This window comes from Ambystoma mexicanum, chromosome 3q (assembly GCF_040938575.1).
Source record: "Ambystoma mexicanum isolate Mex_15411 chromosome 3q, UKY_AmexF1_1, whole genome shotgun sequence".
In the NCBI taxonomy this organism is placed as follows: domain Eukaryota; kingdom Metazoa; phylum Chordata; class Amphibia; order Caudata; family Ambystomatidae; genus Ambystoma; species Ambystoma mexicanum.
The window spans coordinates 605,255,966-605,278,185 of NC_090926.1; the positions used below are offsets into that span (position 1 = coordinate 605,255,966).

At 45.3% G+C, this 22,220-nt stretch overlaps 1 protein-coding gene across 5 annotated transcripts in view; it reads left to right on the forward strand.

Moving 5' to 3' along the window:
• MYH16 (myosin heavy chain 16) overlaps nt 1-22,220 on the forward strand; it is a 1,358,245-nt gene that overhangs the window by 1,187,857 nt on the left and 148,168 nt on the right. For all 5 annotated transcript variants that reach the window (XM_069654472.1, XM_069654473.1, XM_069654475.1 and 2 more), the window contains one exon: nt 18,235-18,451. In XM_069654472.1, coding sequence (XP_069510573.1) covers nt 18,235-18,451 — 217 coding nt within the window. The remainder of the gene's footprint in view (nt 1-18,234; nt 18,452-22,220) is intronic.

The window sequence follows — 22,220 nt, forward strand, 5'->3', positions numbered from 1 at the left end:
CAACGACTGCACCCCAGCTGGCGGAGGATGTGCAGGCAGCAGGAGGCAGTGCACAGGCAGAGGCACAGCAGCAGCTGCAACGTGGTGGGAGCCATGAAGGCTCGGGGCCTTCAACATCGGAGGGGCAGGCATCGGCCGGAGGGCAGGAGGACCCAGGACAGAGAGTGTCTTCCGTGTGGCAGTGGTTGGGCCACGCCATAGATGCGGAGCGGCAGCGGGCGGAAGAGGCACGGCTCACAATGGTCAGGGCGGAGAACTCCATGCGGAGGGCCCTGAGGCGGGCCAAGTGCCTCGAGGCAATCCGCAGGGGTTTGGATTTGGACACGTCGACGGCCCTGCGGACCCTCGGGGCCATGGAGGAGGACCGCCTCCGGGACATTGAGCAGGAGTTCGATGATGCCCTGGCCCGGGACATCCACAAGTGAGCCGTCAAACTAGCCCGCTGCCCTTGTACATAGTTATGTAGGTAGTGTTAGGTTTCATTTTTTTTAGGATTTATTTTGGACCTTTCGGACAATGGCCACATTTTTGTATATAGTTTATTTTATTAGTTAGTGTAGTTAGCTAGGTTTCCTTTCTTTTGTTGGGATAATGGACCCTGGCTTGTTTGTATGTAAATAGTTCACTGTTGGATTGTATTTTTCTTTCACATTTTAACCATGGAGCAATGGCTTTCTATTTCATTTCCCATTGGATTTTGTTTTCTGGACAGTGACTTTGGACACCATTACTTTGGATTTTGATTTTTGGTTTTGCTTTTTTTCACAGACATGCTTCTTTTCATTTTTGTACTTTCCCATTTCTGTTTCTTTATTTTTTATTCTATTTATGTTTCCTTCAATACATATTTTTTTATCAAACTTCAATGTATAGTATCATCTCATTGGTTTAATGCATATCATGATATGGCTTTTGAGATTCACTGACACCCATTGGGTGTATGGGAGGGAAATGTGTTTTGTTTCGGAACTTGCAATTGGTGTTCTGTCATGTAATCGCCAATTATGAGTGGGTGGATGCAATACTCGGGTGGGTGTTTTGCATTTGGAGGCTGACCATCGGGACCAGGGATCTAGATTGTGATGACATGTTGGCTGGGGAACATGAGTTGGACATGGGTGGGGGCCTGCTGGCAGGTGCCCCACAGTGCTGGGGGGTGGGGGTGCAGGGGGACATGAGTGGGGCCTGGTGGAGGCTGCCCCTGCACTGCTGGGGGGTGGGGGTGGTGGGAGACATGAGTGGGGGCCTGGTGGAATCTGCCCCTGGTGGCTGGGGGGTGGGAGTGGTGGTAGACATGGGTGGGGGCCTGGTGGAGGCTGCCCCTGCACTGCTGGGGGTGTGGGGGCGGTGGGAGACATGAGTGGGGGCCTGGTGGAATCTGCCCCTGGTGGCTGGGGGATGGGGGTGGTGGTAGACATGAGTGGAGGCCTGGTGGAGGGTGCCCCTGACTGCTGGGGGGTAGGGGGTGGTGGGAGACATGGGTGGGGGCCTGGTGGAGGCTGCCCCTGGTGGCTGGGGGGTGGGGGTGGTGGTAGACATGGGTGGGGGCCTGGTGGAGGCTGCCCCTGCACTGCTGGGGGGTGGGGGTACAGGGGGACATGAGTGAGGGCCTGGTGGAGGCTGCTCCTGCGCTGCTGGGGGGTGGGGGTGATGGGAGACATGAGTGGGGGCCTGGTGGAATCTGCCCCTGGTGGCTGGGGGATGGGGGTGGTGGTAGACATGAGTGGGGGCCTGGTGGAGGGTGCCCCTGATTGCTGGGGGGTGGGGGTGCAGGGGGACATGAGTGGGGGCCTGGTGGAGGTTGCCCCTGCACTGCTGGGGGGTGGGGGTGGTGGGAGACATGAGTGGGGGCCTGGTGGAATCTGCCCCTGGTGGATGGGGGGTGGGGGTGGTGGTAGACATGGGTGGGGGCCTGGTGTAGGCTGCCCCTGCACTGCTGGGGGGTGGGGTGGTGGGAGACATGAGTGGGGGCCTGGTGGAATCTGCCCCTGGTGGCTGGGGGGTGGGAGTGGTGGTAGACATGAGTGGGGGCCTGGTGGAGGGTGCCCCTGACTGCTGGGGGGTAGGGGGTGGTGGGAGACATGGGTGGGGGCCTGATTGAGGCTGCCCCTGGTGGCTGGGGGGTGGGGGTGGTGGTAGACATCGGTGGGGGCCTGGTGGATACTGCCCCTGCACTGCTGGGGGGTGGGGGTGCAGGGGGACATGAGTGGGGGCCTGGTGGAGGCTGCCCCTGCACTGCTGGGGGGTGGGGGTGCAGGGGGACATGAGTGGGGGCCTGGTGGAGGCTGCCCCTGCACTGCTGGGGGGTGGGGGGGACATGAGTGGGGGCCTGGTGGAATCTGCCCCTGGTGGCTGGGGGATGGGGGTGGTGGTAGACATGAGTGGGGGCCTGGTGGAGGGTTCCCCTGACTGCTGGGGGGTAGGGGGTGCAGGGGGAGATGAGTGGGGGCCTGGTGGAGGCTGCCCCTGCACTGCTGGGGGTGGGGGTGGTGGGAGACATGAGTGGGGGGCTGGTGAAATCTGCCCCTGGTGGCTGGGGGATGGGGGTGGTGGTAAACATGAGTGGGGGCCTGGTGGAGGGTGCCCCTGACTGCTGGGGGGTAGGGGGTGCAGGGGGACATGAGTGGGGGCCTGGTGGAGGCTGCTCCTGCACTGCTGGGGGGTGGGGGTGGTGGGAGACATGAGTGGGGGCCTGGTGGAGGCTGCCCCTGGTGGCTGGGGGGTGGGGGTGGTGATAGACATGGGTGGGGGCCTGGTGGAGGCTGCCCCTGCACTGCTGGGGGGTGGGGGTGGTGGGAAACATGCATTGTTGATCATTAGTGCAAGGTGACATGTGGGTTGGCTGGGGGGCATGCCCATGGTGGATGGGCTGCCTGCGGGACATGAGCAGGGGTGCAGGGTAGTCCCCCGTGGTGTGGGCTGCCTGCAGGGGCCGTGGAGGTTGTAGAGCGAACACCTGGGAGGACCCACATGGCCAATTCACATGTAGTACTCCCCAGAACCCCTGAAATACACGTACCCTGCTGAAATCGCATGTGGAACTTCCCGCGCACCCCTGAAATACACGTACCCTGCTGAAATCGCATGTGGAACTTCCCGCGCACCCCTGAAATACACGTACCCTGCTCGCACGGGGCAAATCGCGTGTGGGACTTCCCGCGCACCCCTGAAATACACGTACCCTGATGGAATCGCGTGTGGAACTTCCCGCGCACTCCTGAAATACACGTACCCTGCTGAAATCACGTGTGGAACTTCCTGCGCACCCCTGAAATACACGTACCCTGCTCGCACTGGGCCAATCGCGTGTGGGACTTCCCGCGCACCCCTGAAATACACGTACCCTGATGGAATCGCGTGTGGAACTTCACGCGCACCCCTGAAATACACGTACCCTGCTGAAATCGCGTGTGGAACTTCCCGCGCACCCCTGAAATACACGTACCCTGATGGAATCGCGTGTGGAACTCCCCACGCACTCCTGAAATACACGTACCCTGCTGAAATCGCGTGTGGAAGTTCCCGCGCACCCCTGAAATACACGTACCCTGCTCGCACGGGGCCAATCGCCTGTGGGACTTCCCGCGCACCCCTGAAATACACGTACCCTGATGGAATCGCGTGTGGAACTTCACCCGCACCCCTGAAATACACATACCCTGTGAAATCGCGTGTGGAACTTCCCACGCACCCCTGAAATACACGTACCCTGCTGAAATCGCATGTGGAGCTTCCCGCGCACCACTGATGCACACGTACACAGGACAATCGCGTGTGGAACTTCCCGCGAACCACTGAAAAACACGTTCCCCGCTTGGCGTTTGCTGTTTGCCAGCCCTGTGAACTGGTCCAGGGTTAGCGCAGCCCTTTGCGATTATTTGGGGATTTTGAAGGCTTTTCCTTGCGCAAGGGCGTTCTTGGGGGAGTAACTGGCGCTGCTGCAGGGTCGTTGCGCCACGGCAGGTTTTGGATGCGAAAATCCATGAATACGCTGTGCGCGGAAATCGATTTTAACGCACGCGGCTGGCGCAGACATTTGCACGGGCATGCTGTGCGCCAGTCGCGTGCGCCACTTTTGTGCGAATTTCTATGAATTACCCTGTAAATATGTTATTCGGTACACCCCTAGCGCACGAGCCAATGGTATGTCCCAGTCTGATCTGAGCCTGTGTACCTCCCCATTCCAATTTGGCACGTCTCCCCCTCCCCACACCAATAATCACCATCCCTCCATTCTGAGCGTGAAAGCAGCAGTGTCTCGGAGTTGTCCTGGCCGCAAATCAACGCAAAGTGGGCGCAGTTGCAGAAGAGGAACTGCAGGGTTGCTATGTTAAGAGCATTTCTGGCGACAACACGGAACGGCACACGCACTTTTTCCACATTACCGATAGTATCACAGTGCTTGCAGATCCAGAAGCACTTTCTGTAAACTTGAAATGTGGACTGACATATGGAAAAGAATGCATCGTTTTAGTACACAGCCCTAGTTTGTGTGTTTGTTTCTTTATTTATATTGCGCACCAAACCCTGAGGTATCTGGGCGCGTTACACTGTTGCAAAAGTTACATTCCTCGCTCGTTGAAAGTGCAGGATTACGCTTTGAATAGCCATCAGGTTTACAATGCTGGTGCTCGAAATAATTTTCTTTAGAATACCTGCTTCATGACAGCTCGCTCTGCCATCATGTGGCCAAAATCGAAATGACCTTTCAATAATCGTTTTAAACCCAAACACTGAGAGCCCGCATCTTTTCTCCCCGGTTCCGGTCATTAGCGCCTTTTTAGGCTGGTGTCAAGAGGAGGTAAGGGCAAGAGAATTTCGTTGCAGCAAGCGCTCTGCACATACTGCACCGCTGTGTCCAAGGGGGCAATCCTAAACAGTGGAAATCTCGCGTTGCCTGGAATGTGGCTAGTTGTATACTTTGGTATTAAAGGTGAACCTGATGCAATGTAGAATAGTCTCACTTTCCCAAAGAAGAACACGTTTGTTATATCACATGCGCGCCCGAAACGGCCCGAGGCTGTTGTCACTCTTTTGGATTATGATGAAAGCGTGTGGACGTGAGGGAAAACCATTGGGGAGGGAGTCACTTCCCTTCCCGCCTTCCAGCTTTCATTTCCTAACAGGTGCCATCTTTGAGAGCAACGGCTGAAAGCGGAGGGGGCTCAGCATCCCTCCCAGAGCTGCCTGCCAACTCTTGCTAACCATTGTGGGTCCATGTTGTGCAGACCGGACTTTTGAACCTGCTGCCTGCCTGCTTTGATTGTAGCACTCTGGCAATATCTCTTGCAGACTCGCCTGCTTCTGCTAGAGGCTGTTGGTGAGTTGTAGCCATCTTAAACATCGCTGTGCTTCCATTATCAAGTAGGTTGTGAAGTCTTTTCCAACGTGTCCATTGGTGGATTCATGCAATGATCCCTATTCCATCTGTTGTATGGATACTAATTAAAATGTGGCTTTAGTTTAGTGAGTCAGACATAATTAATTGCTTTATTTGTGCATAATAGGTTAACTGTGAGGCATGGGTCCATTATAGTACCCTGGTGTTGTAGGAAGCTTAAGTAATTTTCACTTGGCACTTGATTAGGGCATGGCGACTGTAAAGTCTGCGTAGTTTAATGAGAGATGTTGAAAAGATCAAGAACAAGCACATCACGGGTAAGGGCAGTGGTCAACACGATAGTTCCACACTGTAGATTACAGGCAATTCTGCACAAAAGGGAGCATTTTTCAAAATGACAATGGATTTCTCGCTGAAAGAGAAAGGTGATAAAAGGTGCATTTCTTTGGATTCTTTTGGTCGTTCCTATTTGTAGCACCATGTACAACAGGTTTTAATGGTATCTCCTTTAAGAAGGGACGGTCTCAAATGCAATCTGTTGGAGGGGTGTTTTGATTATGGACAATTCTTTCCTCAGAACTTGCATACATTTGGCAAATGAAAATGGGTGCAGTGAAGATGGGGGTCGGTGCCACTGTTGACACGAGGCACCACCGTGTGCAAGATGTGGACAAAGAGGTGGTGGATTTGAAAATCCAGAGGCGTAATGGTTCTAAGTGTGAAACTTTAGGGGAAGTGGCAGAAATTTCAGTTCCCTTTTAAGGAATTTTGCATTTGAAGACATTTTACAACACAGGATTCCTGCTATGGAATACATGTCAAAACCTGCACTGACTTCCGTTGGAGCCTTACATTTAGTTATGCAAACGTTGGTGCGTTTGTGTTGAAACATTGTGATACAAGTCTAGTAGGAAATCCAAGTACTTAAAGCTATAAAGCCACATGATTGTCTACTAAATCCAAATGATAATAAAGATTGCCCATGCGACTAGCGTAGGAAGTCTTGATTCTATTAAAGACACGGAGGCGAGCATTATGCTTAACTTCTTTAATTACTGCTAACTAAACCTTTTTAAATCTTTCTTTTGTTTCAATGTATTTTTTTAAAAATATTTTTTTATAACTCGTATAAACAACAGAAAAAATGAAACATCTTAGCCTTAACTCGGCTAAACTACATCCCCCATGAGGCTCTTCAATATGGTAGTCCAATAGCCTCTCTCTCACTGTCCAATCAGGCAATCCCTTCTACTATAAGTCACTGCCTCTTTGGGTGCCTTCCTCTTCTTTTGCAGCTCGCTTTTACTGAACAAATGTCTAAAATCCAACTGCCTCTCGTATAATCAAACTGAGTCTGTCCTTTCTACTCTTGGTAGGATCTCCGTACTATAACTCCGCAGCTCTGCTGCTTCGTACACTCTAATCTTGGTGATTCTTTTGCTCCTCTCCTATGCAAAAAGATAAATATGCACGTTAGGGAGGGGAATACGATTTATCACATGTTATAATCAAGCATTTACATAGATTTGCTGCGATATGTTTTACAGTTCATATCATGCCCCTTACAGCTGTATTCCGTTAGGGTGGGATAATGCTTGCCTCCGTGTCTTTAATAGAATCAAGACTTCCTGCGCTAGTCACATGGGCAATCTTTATTCTATGACAAGACCGAGGCAAGCATTATGCTTGTTCAAAGCTTTCAACAACAGCAGCTGCTATATTAGATACTGGTTTGAAGTAAAATCTTTTAAATACTGAATCGCTCGACCAGTCTGCTGCTTTCATGATCTCTTGCAGCGGAACTCCGACTGCAAAAGCTCGTGAAGCCATGCCACCCCTGGTAGAGTGCGCTCCAAATTTAGACGTGTCTATACCTGCTAACTCCATCACTTCCTTCATCCATCTAGCAATAGTGGCTGATGTAACTGCTTTGTATGGTTTAATACGCTCTATAAGCAACTGGGTAACCCCGTTCGGTCTAACCGCTGCTGTCGCTGCTTCATAACACTTTATACAATTCGCCACACACAATTTCTCGTTATTCGGCCAGTATGGGTATGAGATCACTTTAGAATTGGTCTTTGTACGCTGCGCTATGGTAAAGGCTATCCCTTCCGGGTAGTACATCTTCCTGTCTATCTCTAGGGCTTTAATGTCTGAAACTCTTCTACAGGACACTAAACAAAGGAGTGTAGCTAGCTTGCCTGAAAGCTGTTTATCTGACAGAAGGTTGTTACTCGGCCACTGCTCGAACAGATGTATTACTTTTTGGACATCCCGTAACGAAGAGTGCTTGGGCGTAGGAGGTTTGCTCATCTTTACACCCTTTAGCAATCGGGACACCGCTGGGTGTTCCCCTACTGGTACTCCGTCCACTAGCTTGTGTCCAGCAGAGATCGCTGACCTATATACTCCTACAGTTCTGAACGCCCTCCCTGTAGACGGGAGGCTGGCTAGGAAATTCACTACTTGGACTACAGGTGCTGAAATGGGAGATATACTCCTCCCCCTGCACCATTAGTCCCAGGCTTGCCACGTGGAATTATAGCCCCTGATCGTAGATGGAGCCCATGATAGATTGATAAGTCTTGTAGCGTCTTCTGAAAGGCCTGGCAAGCGCCATCTATGTCTGAAATTCTGCATGCTATCAGTGTTAGGGATTGATCCACTATCAGAGGGTGAGGGGCTCCTGCTGGATCGGTCAGCAGGTCTTGTCTCTATGCAATCTTCTGTGGAAAATTCATAGAAAGTTCCATCAGAACTGGAAACCAGGCTTGCGACTATCACTCTGGCGTCACTATCACTATCTGAGCTTCGTCTCTGCGCACTTTTGCTAGTACCCTCGCCAGCATCACAAAGGGGGGAAAGGCATAGTGTCTCTGCGACCTCCAATGATGCATGAATGAATCCGTTCCCTGGGCGTCCGGTTCTAGCTTCCAGCTGAAGTAATCCGGAAGCTGTGTGTTTAGCCTCGAGGCAAGCAGGTCCATGTGCAATGGCCCCCATCTTGCATCTAATTTCTTGAATATGTCTCTGTGCAGTTTCCAGTCGCTGTAATCTACTAGGTGTCGGGAGTTCCAGTCTGCCACTGAGTTCAGGGCCCCTGGGAGATACTCTGCCTTGACTGTAATTTTCTTCTGTAGGCAGTCGTGCCAGAAATCCTTTGCCAATTCCGCTAACATCCTGGACCTGGTACCTCCCAGCTTGTTTATATACCTTACTGCAGATATATTGTCCATCTAGAGGAGGATGCTGCAGTGCGCTTTGTCTCTGGTAAATGCTTTTACCGTGAAAGACCCTGCTAGTAATTCTAGGCAATTGATATGTAGTTCCAATTCTTCTTTTGACCATTTCCCGCCTGTTTCTATGTCGCCGCATCGCGCTCCCCAGCCGGACCTGCTGGCGTCTGACTCTATAACTAACCCTGGTATGTCTCCGAAGATGCCGCGGCCGTTCCAGGCTTCCATATTGTGGAGCCACCAGGTGAGTTCTGATCTGCTTTCTTTGTCTAGGGGAACTAGTCGATGGTATCTCCAGCCTTTCCTTAGGTACTTGATCTTCAGCCTCTGAAGAGCTCGATAATGTAACGGGCCGGGAAATATTGCTTGTATGGATGCTGCTAAAAGACCTACTATCCTGGCTAGATAACGAAGAGAGATCAGCGGTTTCTTGAGTGCTGGTCTCAGATCTTTCTTGATAGCTCTCATTTTGTGAGTTGGTAACTCCAAGGTAGCTTTCTTTGTATCTATAGTGAAACCCAAGAACTCTAGCCGCTTGGACGGCGTAAGCTCTGATTTATCTTTGTTCACTAGGAATCCTAGGCTGGAAATTAGCTCTATCGCCCATTGAATCTGCTTTTGGAAGCGATCTTTGTTTTCGGTCATAAATAGGATGTCGTCCAGTTAGACAATCATCCGACACCCTTGTTCCCGAAGTGCTGTCGCGATGGGCCTCATAAGCTTGGTGAACGCCCATGGTGCTGACGCTAGACCGAACGGTAGGCATCTGAACTGCCAGAGTTCGTCTCTCCACCTGAATCTTAGAAAGGGTCGACAGTGGGGAGCTATCGGAACTGTGAGATAAGCGTCTTTCAAATCTAGGCGCGCGAGCCAGTCCCCCTTTCTGAGTAAGTCCCCTAGCAGATGGATTCCCTCCATCTTGAAGTGCTTGTACACTAGCAAGCTGTTGAGTTCTTTCAGATGTTTAGGAAGGATTGGCCGCTCCCTGTAGCCCTCTCTATCGCGTTTTTCCACGCAAGATCCTGGATCTCTGCGTCTAGTAAATCTTCTTCGGCCTGTGTCATTTCAATTCTGTGAGGGGGGAGATTTTGCACCGGATGACCTAGGAATTCTAGAATTAAGCCTTGTACGGTCTGAATAACCTATGCATCTGACGATAGATCGCGCCAGTTGTGCAAATAAAGCAATGTCCTGCCTCCCACAGGGGGATAGGTCGCTGCGCGTTCTCTCACCTGAGTTATTGTTCTGGTGTCGGTAATATCCGCATCCCCGACGTCCCCGAGAACCTCGTCCTCTGTTCGGGAAAAAGGCGTCTTGTTGCCGGGTCTCCCAATATTGGGCTCTGGGGCCTTGTGCTCTTCTGTTATTGAATCGGCCGGTCGAGCGGCCTCTATATCGACCGGCCCCTGAAAAAACTCTCCCCGGGAATACCTTCCTAATGGAGGCTTGCGCTTTCTCCAGCGCTGTGTATGTCCCGACGTATCTGTTCATTTCTTTCACAAAAGTGTCACCGAACAGGAGCCCTTGGGCGCTTTCCCCGGCTTCGTAAGACGCCAGGTCTCCTAGTTTGTTATCAATCTTCAGTAAAGCCGATCTGCGTCGCTCTGAAGATATTGCGCAGGTTGCGTTGCCCAGCATGCAGACTACTCTTTGCGCCCATTCTGCCAATATAAGAGGGTCGACTGGCTCCCCAGTGTCTTTAGCTCTCTCGGCTAAATCCATTATCTTCACAATGGGGCCGGCTAGGTCTAATAGTTTATCCTGGCACGTCTTCCATGCCCTATCCATACCTTTCCTGGTGTCCTTTCCTGCCTTCATTATGAATGTTAGCATTTTTGCGTCGTGTTCGGGAGTCTCTGCTACTTTCCCTGTCAGCTCTGGTCTCGGACACTCGGCTTTAAGTCTGAATCTAATGTCTTTCGCCATAGGTTTTCTTACTTTCTGGGACATATACAGGGCTACTCTTGGCAATGGGGTCCAGTCCGCTGATCTGGGGTGCCTTATTGTGTCGGGTTCAAACATGTCTGACATGTCTTCTTCGTCCAGAGGGGCCTCCACACCGCTGGCTTTAGGCTCGCTTGTAGTTTTCTGCGAGACTACGCTCACTTTGCTTATGCTCTGACCATCATCCTCTCCCCTTTCCTGGTCCGAATTCTCTGAGGATGATGAGGTATCCCCTATATTTGTCACCCCTGGGGTAGGGGGTACGAGGTTGGGCACGGCTGTTTTAGTAAGAAAGGCGCTTTTCAGCCTATTGAAAGCATCAGCCACCTCTATGGACTTATCCTTCCCTGTATCTGCGCCCGGGGAGTAGAAGAGTTTTTCCTCTTCCGGGCCACTTTCTTCCCCTTCTCAACTTGTCTCGGAGGCTCTTGTGTGGAGGTTCCCTCGCCGGGGTCGTCGAGCGTGCTAGCTTTTTTGCCCAGTATTTCTTCCAGGACCAATAACCTGTCTTGTAGAGGCTTGACTCCTAGTGCTACGGCTTGAACCAATGAGTCGCCTAGCACTCTCTTGAAGCTGTAGGAGAGGTCTATATCTTCTCCTATGTATTCCACCTCTTGCTCAGGTTCTCTTTCACTCCCTTCACTCCAAGCCTCGTTATCCATGCTGTACGCCATGGTAGTGTGTGTGCCTCACAGAGGATGGCTATCGGGTTGAGAACTGTAGCTCCTCTTTTGTTGCTGGCAACAAAAAATATATTTTCGTTTTCTTTTTTTTTTCTAAATTTTCTAAATTTTCTCTTTGCCTTGAATGCCTCTGATGTGCGCAGGCGACCCGCTAACAAAATAACGAGTTTCGCGCGGTCGGGAGCAAAGAACAGGAGCGTAGAATTGCTGTTGGCTTTCTCCGTGCGAGAACAAACTCTGTGAGAGGAATACAGTAATGCGCATGCTCGCGCTTCCCTTGTTTCTAAGGGGAGTGGGGTTTACTGCGTACTACGCGTTGCCCGCGATACTCTTTATTTCCGTGTGAGTTCGTTCGCGGCTGACTGGCCAATCCCTAGTGCGAGTGAGATCACTCGTGGGCTTGGCAGTCAGCCGTCCTGAAAGTCTAACTTGTCCGCGAAATGAACACGTGCGTTTCGAACTCGAATACTAAAACGTTCGCGCTAATGGTATGCGCGCGCTTTACAAATATATAAACCTAACGTATCGACGATTAAGTATCATAAAAACACCGCCGAGTAAGGTACTGTTAGAATTGATGTCACTTATCTGTGGTGCAGCAAAAAAGAAGAGGAAGGGACCCAGAGAGGCAGTGACTTATAGTAGAAGGGATTGCCTGATTGGACAGTGAGAGAGAGGCTATTGGACTACCATATTGAAGAGCCTCATGGGGGATGTAGTTTAGCCGAGTTAAGGCTAAGATGTTTCATTTTTTCTGTTGTTTATACGAGTTATACAAAATAAAATACCTTGAAACAAAAGAAAGATTTAAAAAGCTGTGGTTAGCAGTAATTAAAGAAGTCAAGCATAATGCTCTCCTCCGGTCTTGTCATAGAATGATGTATCTGGAAGAAGTGATCCGAATTAGCATCAGACTGTGCATTGACGCCAGTATCATCTGTCAACATTACAGGTCTCAATGAGTTTGGGGAAGTCTGATTAACTACACATATGTGGAGCCATGTGGAAATATGAAACCTGTCTGAGCCCATAAATTCTCAGAGAAGACCTAAACACAAGAGCAGGGCAGAAAGAATTAAAAGAAAGCAATGAAACTAGTCAAGAGTTTATCCAAGATTGGTGAGATCTAGAAAATGGTTAAGATCAGAAAGAAGTTAAAACATAAGAAACATTGAGGTCCTAATGCCACATAGCTTAATATGAGTGACAACTGTAACGTCTTAAAATTGCTAACTAAACTGAGTGAAAAAAAGAACTTGAAGTCACAGCAGAAACAATTTGGCAGGAAGCTGTTCAGTAAATGTCTGCCAGTAACCAAAATGCGGAACCAGATGAGTTGAACAAAGCCTTATATTAAAGTCAGACGTTCAGACTTTAAATAGTAGTAATGGAGTCTTCTAGCCTGTAATTGAAAGTAAATGACATCAATATAAGCATGACAATTTCACCTTTTGTCAAATGGGTTGGACAAGTTAAGGGTATTCTGAAGAATGAACAGGAGCTATTCAATCACGTGAGAGTATTTTGGGGAAAAATAAGAGTGATTCCACAGGGTGGATCATCGTACTCTGGGGGGAAACTGCCTGGGATGGTGGGATATCCACTAAGTATCTGTATAGGAGGTCAGTTTGATAGTTACTATTGATAATAGTGCACTTACTCAAGGTCACATTTTCTTAAACTTCCCAACCTGAGAATTCTTAGTACTAGGGGCAAGCAGCAGGTATAATGCATCTCCATACCACAGACATGGCAATATTAATACCAGGTGAAGTTGAAACTTTTTTGACCGTGGGTCTTGATATCATGTTTACAAATAAGTCTAAAGTGGTGTCATAAAGTGAGCCCATATGCCCTTGAGAGTAAACTGTGGAGAATGTAGTGTGGCTTAGAGGAAGGGTGTATCTATTAAATGGACAATTATGCCACAAGTTGTGAAGGAACACGACTGGGCATGGCTAACAAATACATCTGGGTATTGTGCTGAGTTCCTAAAGATTAATCGCACTTATCAGAACTGCTGTCATGTAACACAAAAGGCTTCAGCATCTCCTTAACAGAAGGTAAGCAGAAAATGTGCTCATGTTATCAGGAAGTTATTCTTCTGCAAGAAGCTTGGTTATTTTATGCCACACTCAATTAGAACAAATCTTAATATAAATAAGAATTAATGTGCTTGTGTGTTGCACTTTATTTGTTTGGCATTGGAAGCAATCATCGGGGCTCAGGTAAGATTATGATGGCAAGAGATCCTAATGCAAAATTCCCAAAATGTAGGGTATAGTGATGATTAAAGAGATTTGGCCAATTACGCTTACAGTGAAAAAAGCTGATCTGTCTTGACAGAAAAGTGATGCCTAAGGTATTATTTGGGCAGAATGTATGAGGCAATGGGCCTGTTAATGTTCCACTGTCAAACCTGAGGTGACATCCTGGGTCAGCCTATTTGGAGTAATGTAAAAGTAAAATCAATTATTGACTATGGGCCTCATTACGAGAATGCAGGTAACCATGCTGCTTTTTGTGGCATGGCTACCCCCATTCCGGGTACCAGGTCCGGGTTCCCTGAATGGGTAAATACCAGGCTATTCCGACCTTGGAGGGCCCGGTATTTCCCCATACAGGGAACCCAGACCGGTACATCCCCATTCCCATTCGAGCCCCCTCAGGGCTCAATGGGAATGGGGAGGATGCAAACAACGGGCCCGTTAGTGACGGGCCCGTTGTTTGCATCCTGGTCTGCTTACGGGTCCCGCAAGGAGACCTCGTAATGTGGCGGTAGGGGGCTAACGGGGCCGGCAGCTCTACCGGCCCCGTTAACCCCCTACCTCAAGGGTCGTAATGAGCCCCATATGTTTAATCACTTCAACTGGTTGCTTGGAGCTGTACACCTAGTCACCTTGAACAATGTAAGCAATCATGCCTAATTTCGATCTTCCAATACTAACAAGGTAATGCAACTTGTGACTTTTAAAAAAGAAATCATAAAGTGTGGTTGGACAAAAGCTTATTTATGCCGCAACAAATACATGTGTACAGAGAGAACACAGAACACAGACTCAGTTTCTTAGGTTGAAAGGATATCACTGAGTCAAAATAAATATTTGGGGAAACTAAGAGCCTGAGCTAAAACTTGTTCTGTAAAATCTGAAACATGATCTACAATTACAAATGTGATCTTAAAATGTAATTGTATGATTGCAGAGAATAAGAAAGAGGTGTGAAAAGACATGTGAGAGGTCATGTCATGTGTGCATATGCCTGGCTGTACACATTTACAACAGTAAGACAACCAAACAGGAATTTAAAAACTGGTTAAACACCCATAGGAAATATGCACTACAGAGGAAATTACAAGACATGTTAATCATTTTAAAGGGCAATGATATGAACAAATGATGGACTTTAAGAATTATAAAACCTCATGATCCACAAGTGAATCCAGTTATGGAATCACAGTGGCTTACATACCTTAAAATGCACTTTATTCTGGAGCAAGAAGCTGGCACTATTCTTTGAAACTAAAGGAAGGAAAACTGGTCTATGGCTTTCTCCCAAGAAGAGATACTCGTAAGGTGATTAGTAAATTACAAAGATCAAGAGTCCGAGGAGCTGTTAATATTGCAAATGTATTAAATAAGGCTAACCCTCAAGAATGGTCTACTATACTCTAAAAGCTGTTCGAAATCATGTTTACATTCATTTCACTTCCTGGAAACCTGAGAAAAAATCCCAACTATTGAAGAAACTAACACTCTGGGTGTAAAGTTCAAATATTCTATTGAAGGTTTAGACAGGCTTCAAGCATGGCATAGACAATACTATAATAAACCTCTTAAGATAGCAAGCAATGGGTGAAGCTCCACCACCATAGCTTTCTTTAGATCTTAGTGCCTCTTTAGATTGATTGATTGAGCTAAATTGTTGTACAAGCTAAATGCCTGTAGCATCAAAAAAAGTCTATGTTTAGCTTTATCTTTTCTTTGATTACAGAGACATTTTCCCAATCTAATATCTCCCTCATCCCCACTGCAACAATCCCATTCCACAATTTGGTACAAGAAACAGGCTGTTTTAATCATTAAACATGTTTTGATTTAAAAGAATAAACTAAGGAAGTGCAGGCACTCCCTTACTTCCAGTATGGGTGTAAGTCATCTTTCAAACTCTACAAATAACTTTGAACAACATTGACAATTAATACACTGTAGTCTTCCAACTTTTGTCTCACTAAAAGTTTAATTTAACAAAACATATCTAGTCTACTTTGGACCTGCATGTAAAAGCTTGGGTTTCTCAGGAGTTCTGTTCCTTTTAGAATGCCGGGACACCAGAGGATAACTCATCACTGTGTTCAAGGAATCAAGTTCTGCCTCATAATAACCCAGTTCCTTGTGTTCATAAAGGAATAGATTTCAATGGCTTTGATGAATATGGAAGACACCCATCAAAGGTCTTGTTACTCCATATTTCAAATTGAGATGTCTAAAGCTTACAGAGATGCCAAATTGCAGGAACAAAATCCTATTATGATACTACCCAGGAAACAAGGTTAATTATACAAAGCACCTACAACTTGCAATGCATTCACTTTTTTCATGGTATACCTTTAAACAAGGCCCACAAAACACTTTTAAATGCTACCTGTGTTTTAGTTAATTCTCTCAAATAATTTCCAAAAACTCTGGGGCCATGCATAATCATTTTGGTTTGTATTTCAAAGGCCAAGTACATGGAAGTTCTAAAGCTTCCGGATATTGCCTCTTTTGTTTTGCTACATGTACAGGTAAGGACACTGACTGGCCTTGGGCAGCTCTGTCAGGTAAAATCTCCCTTCATTATGTGCCTCAGCTCCAACATCTCTCTTGGGTAATCTAATCCTGCTTTTTGGATAGGCCTCAGTTTAGTTTGAATACCACCCTTTAAAATAGATTCCAGCATCAGCTGTATTCAGTTGTTATGCTATCTGCTCCCCTCCTATAAATAGGAACTCTTGCTTCTCCTTATTCCCAAAATCTATATCTTCTGCATATGTGTTTGAGCTTAAATACCAAAAAAACACAACCCACACCGCATTTTTTGACACAGCATTTTGGATTGGACTGTCTCTGTGATGGGTTCCCTTCATGTTCTCACACCAACCATGGGCCTCCTCTTTGTTTTTCTTGGACCATTGAATGTTATGTGTCATAAGGGAAAGTGTCATCTATCAACTAGCCCCCACTTTAGAAGTGGGAAGTGATAATGAAGTGATATATTGATTGTTTAAATAATTACTTCAATCAACATGTGATATTTGTGAAAGTAACAATTCAGATTTGTAACACCATTCTGAATCCAAAGATGTAACTTATGTTTCTTAAACTTCATTCATAATGGAATTATTACAATATGTCCGTTTTGCAAAAATACTACACGTGAATATATGATTTCTATATACATGTGATTCTCCCTCTTCTGCTGAATCAGACAGTACTTTGATTTTAGAGAGACAAATGGTTCAGAAATTACAACTGCTATTTTATTTCCAGTTGTCATGTTTAATGCACATTTTTAAAGTTGGTTTTACTGTAACATCCGCTGAGCCTCATTTGTGAGGGCTGGATCATTTTCAGGATAAAACATGTGTTCTTGAAAAATGTAATTTAAGTTGACAAACGCATGAACCTGATGGGTATCCTGATGTTCAGTACCACGGTCTAATTGAACAGATGCACATTCTTTGTGCAACATAATTTTCCCCCACTTTAACGGTCGATGAACCTCTTTATGAAACTGCTTTTTTTGAAAATGAATGTAATGGTTGACCAGTTACTCATTAATCACTGGAATTGTTTTCTTGTATATTAGCTTCATAAAGTAAGATCATTTTTCGGTGCCGGGTTTCATATATTGTTCTTGCATTTAAGGTTATTTTTTAAATGTGGAAACCGGACATATTTTCTTAGGTAAACGCATCTGCTCTGCTTGTGCTGCTCCCATTGATCTAAATGGTATGCAAATAGAGTTCTGGAGATTAATGTTTCATGAGAGTTTAACTGAAGGTTGTTTTAGATGCTATGTACATTTTAGTTGATTTTGAGTTCACTGAATTTCAATATTAGATGTAAAAGAGAAAAGTTATTTAAGCCATGTTTTTCTTCTAATAGTAAACAAATTATAGGATTTTCTATACACAGATATGGTGAGATATATAATACAGTAATAATTGTTTTCAAATATTTCTAATGAATTTTTATGAGGGGTATCCTGAAAATCCAACATGTTTTCGGCACTCGAGGCTTGGGTTGAACAACACTGGTCTAGCACAAGTAGTCCTTCATGCACAACATTTTGATGCAATACTTAATGAAAAAACATCAGGCTGATTTGTTCAGTAAAGTGTTCCCTCAGTATAAAGTAACTTTGCCATATATACACATATAACCTGACAGAATTGGGAGATGGGCATTTACAAAATTACATTTGAATTGTTAAGATACATTGGAAATTCTTGGGTCCTGCACTTAGATGATGAGTAAGGACCCTAGTGAGCTGGAATCTATGAAACATCTGCTTAAAAAAGTGTCAAGGTATCAAGGTATCACCTAACAGAAGCACACTCTGGACATTTGGCAAAACATGTTATCTTGCGACCAAGTTTGTCAACCAATTATGTGCAGGGAGCACATTTTGTTGATTATTTGAGTTGTAAACATTTGGTATATAATTGAGAAACTGTTAAAACATGTTGATTAATCAAATTGTATTATACCTTTAAATGGGGTTAAACTGTAGCACATAACAATGTGTAACACGTTTGATTGAATTAATTCACAGTCTGTGTAAGACTTACTATTAAACCAAGGCACAATATGAGTAAAATATAAAAATAAATACAAAATGTACCAATTCTATCATATCAGTATTGATCGAGCCAGAAGTGAACTTACTAGAATGTTTCAATTATATCTTGCCAGATAAAAGCAACAGTTATACAAATGTTTGTCCTCATGCCAATTATTAAAGTATTTTTCATCCTGAATAGGCAAACTCAGCAGCAGCTGTTTTAGACAAGAAGCAAAGAATGATCGACAAGCACATTTTAGAATGGCGCCAGAAATTTGAAGACATACATGGAGAGCTTGATGCATCACAGAAGGAATGCCGTCTGTATGCCACTGATCTTTTTAAGCTAAAAACTGCATTTGAAGAGACTAATGAGCAACTGGAGTCACTCAGAAGGGAAAATAAGACACTTCAAGGTAATCCCATGTAGGTTTACTGTGAACAGTCTCCAATTAAATAATTGTCAATGATTAAACCGATATCGAAGGTAAGTAAATCTGATGACTTAATACTATGGGTGTACCATAAAGTTGATTTAAGTATTCATCCAAATACCAAATAGTTGGACTAGGATTTGCCCAGAGAATATGGAGCCAAATATTTGCAATTGTAATAAAGTTATGTAGACAACAAGAAAAACACTTTGCAAATTAAAAACACACTTTAAAATATGCATTCCCATTCTTTTATTGTATTTCTTTTCTTTGTTGTCTACAGAAGATGTCTGTATAAAAAAGGATTGTTTAAGACAACCGATGCCCTCAGTTTGAGAGGAAAGAGGTGCTTTGTGGAGCTGAGGAAGCCCCAGCGATTTGAATGGTTTTATGACTAGACACCACTGAATATCTTACACACCCCAAGTGAGGACATTTTCTGAAGTAAAAAAATGACACATAGAAACTGAACAATTAAACATACCCACTGTATGCCCATGGCAAAAGAAAGCTTGTTATTATGGATTAACGAGAAACAAAATATTCTGTATAATCTGCAATCAGGCCAGTGCAAATCACAAAATAGCCAATTACATCGTTAGATACTTTAGGATGCTAATGTTTCTTACAGATGGCTAAATTAGTGTAAGCAGTCGTTCACTTATTTTAAGGGCAAGTTTTAAATGTGTTTACAATTGAGATTGTTGCTTTAGGCAACACAAATGGCATTGCTTTTAAATAGAGAACCTGTCACACCCATCCCACATGCCTGGACAGCCACTAGGACCCGCGGCCCATTTAATGGTCATCAGCCTTATCATTAATGCTTAGTATTTCCCTTTGGGAAGTGGATTTACAGGGTGAATCAACTAAGTGGGGGTGCCTTTGTTTCAGGCTCCTAATCCAATGCCTGCTGATGGTTTTCCAGTGCTATTTTGAAAGACAGAATTGACCACTGCAGACAAGACATGGACATTCACCCACAATTAAAGATGAGTGCTTGCATTTCTTCTAACGGATCTCGGTTTCGTTAAACGCACCCATGTTAAAGTAGAATACAAAATACCAAGTTACGCCAAGACATGTGTTCAGAGTTCGAAAACAACGCTTCTTGCTTGACAAAGGATGACCTTAAATGTGATCCTGTTCTCCCGAAAAAAAAGTTTCATCAAGAGCAGGCTACAATAACAGCCAAAAAGTGACAGCTTAAAAGCCGCTTCCATCAAGCTTTCCGGGCCACCGCAATGATCGGATTGCAGCCGCAGATGCTTGCAGCAGTGGCAGGCAGTAAGATAATAGGCATGCGACAGGGGAGCCGTGAAAGGAAACTGCAGCAGGCAGGGACAACAGCAGTGGCAGGCAGTAAGATAATAGGCATGCGACAGGGGAGCCGTGAAAGGAAACTGCAGCAGGCAGGGACAACAGCGATAAACAACAATCAAAATAAGACAACAGAATGCAAGCCCACCTACCAATGGACGTTGTCATGGCCACAGTCCTATCATTGTAAGTAGGAATGCAACTTCGGCTTCAAGTAAGAATTCCTGTAAACTATTCGGCCGAAGCCGAATAGCAGGTTTTCCACAGAAATTTGGCTGAATACTTACTTGAAGCCAAAGGTCTGTACACCCCTACTTAATACATTTCTGTTCTCAGAATAGTCACAAAATTTCTAGTCTTATGTGGAGGATTGCCATGTAAATACTACACAGACCGTCAGCCTGTGGAGGTGGCACTGTTAAGTTAAGTGGTGCTGAGACTGTGTGTCTCATGCTTTGCTCCTACTCCTGCGGGCAGGAGGTTCTGGAGCCACAGGGTGCAGTGATTTGTGTAATGTGCAGTGCACAGCCTCAGACGTTTCAGTGACCTTGTGCTGTGTTTCTGACTCACTCAGAACTAGGAACAGTATAAGACACAAATCATGCCCCAATGTGCACATAGCATTTCTGAGGTGTTATTCAGGGGTCTGTGGGTTGTACATTCCCATCTATTAACTAATACTTTGATTTCATTAATTTCTGAAACCACGGTTAATTTGTCTGTGCCGTTTTGGTCCCCAAGGCCACCTAAACTAAACCATCAAGTTCAAAATGATATTCATGTATATTTAGTGTTAGCATCATGGACCAGCGAGTTATTACCTTTTTACTGTTATAAAAAGAGGTGGCTGTATAGGTAAGAAGAGTAACATTTTCTATTTTGGTTCCACAAGGAACTACATCAGCAATTGGAATGAATAGTATATTGTCTCTGTTAAAGTAAAACTAAATGGGGTGTGTCCTGGAGAAGAATGACACCCACACAGGAGAAAACTGACAACTCCCAACAAACTAAGATCGCAACCCTATTTTGTGCATGGATGAGACTGTTAGAATGTGCAATTTGGGGATCAAGAGGCTAAAACATGTGTGGGAAATGGGCATAAAATGACTAGGATATAGTGAAACATTCCAAACCATAATAAAATGCTCTAGTCACAACAGAAGGCTTGAAAAAAGAAAGGAAAAGTAGTGGCTACTAGCATATTTATAAACAATAGAGTCCTACTAGAACAAGCAAAGTTAACGAAGATGAGGCATCTGAAATAAACTGAATAATTCTCTATATATAAAAGGAAAATGTATGGTTGTGTGTGTGTCTGTTCGAAACGTACTGCATACTTCCCAACATGCCACAAACCTTACATTTAGCATGTGGGTAGGTGTCATGGTGTAGACAATGTAAACATTATAAAATATAATGTTTTCTATTTATTTAAGCATTTATTAGGTGGTCAGCAATGCTTGAATATGTGTGTGCATCTGTTCGAAATGTTCTGCATACTTCACAACATAATACAAACCTGAAATGCGGCATGTGGGTAGGTTCCATGGTGTAGACAATGTAACAAGTATAACATATACCTTTTTGCTTGTTTTTTCCAGCAGTCTGTGATGCTTACCCCTGCCATATGACTCTTTGCGCCTTAGTTCTGCCGTAGTTCTACATTCATTGTTTCTAAAGTTTAGCAGATCATGAAAGCTTCAACAGTTCATTGTTCCTAAACATTCCACACAATCAGCATTCTAGCTGACATTAGTGGCACTCTCTTTTGAAGTCATGCGGGTGACACAATACGGTACTTTTGTAGTGATGCAGTTGACAGGAAACGGTACATGTCTCTTCAATAGTGTCCTCAATATTGTGGCAAATTTCTCATGATAATTACAGAAACTTCATTTCTCACGGTAGTTGATGAATGTATGCCATCTCAAAAGTAAGAATCTTACATGTTTCAGCCATACACATACGGGTATGGCACTTCAAGCTTACATGCTTCATCCCCACACCTACGGCATTTATGTTGAGGTTGCTGCTGCCTCAGCGTTAGATCAGGGCACCAATAATGTTGCTGTGCAATCTCAATGCTCCAACTCAAAGTAGCTGGAACCGATTTATGGGATTCACGCTTTTTTTCATGGTCAGCTTTATGTGGCTTGTTCCAGAGTTGGAAACAAAGACAATTTGTTCACAGGAAAGCCTAGCAATATTCTCTACAAAGAAGCATTGGTTTAGTTCATTAAATCATCTTGAAACTGGGCGGGAAGTAGCAATGACTGTGTGAAGCACGGGTACACCGGCTAGTCTTAAAATATCATCAAGCCTTCGTTGACATTACACAAACAGTGAGACCATTCTCCAGATGTTCACCTCATGCCTAAAAGACCAGAACGAATTTGCCCTGATGGGTTCCTCCATATAACCCCCACTA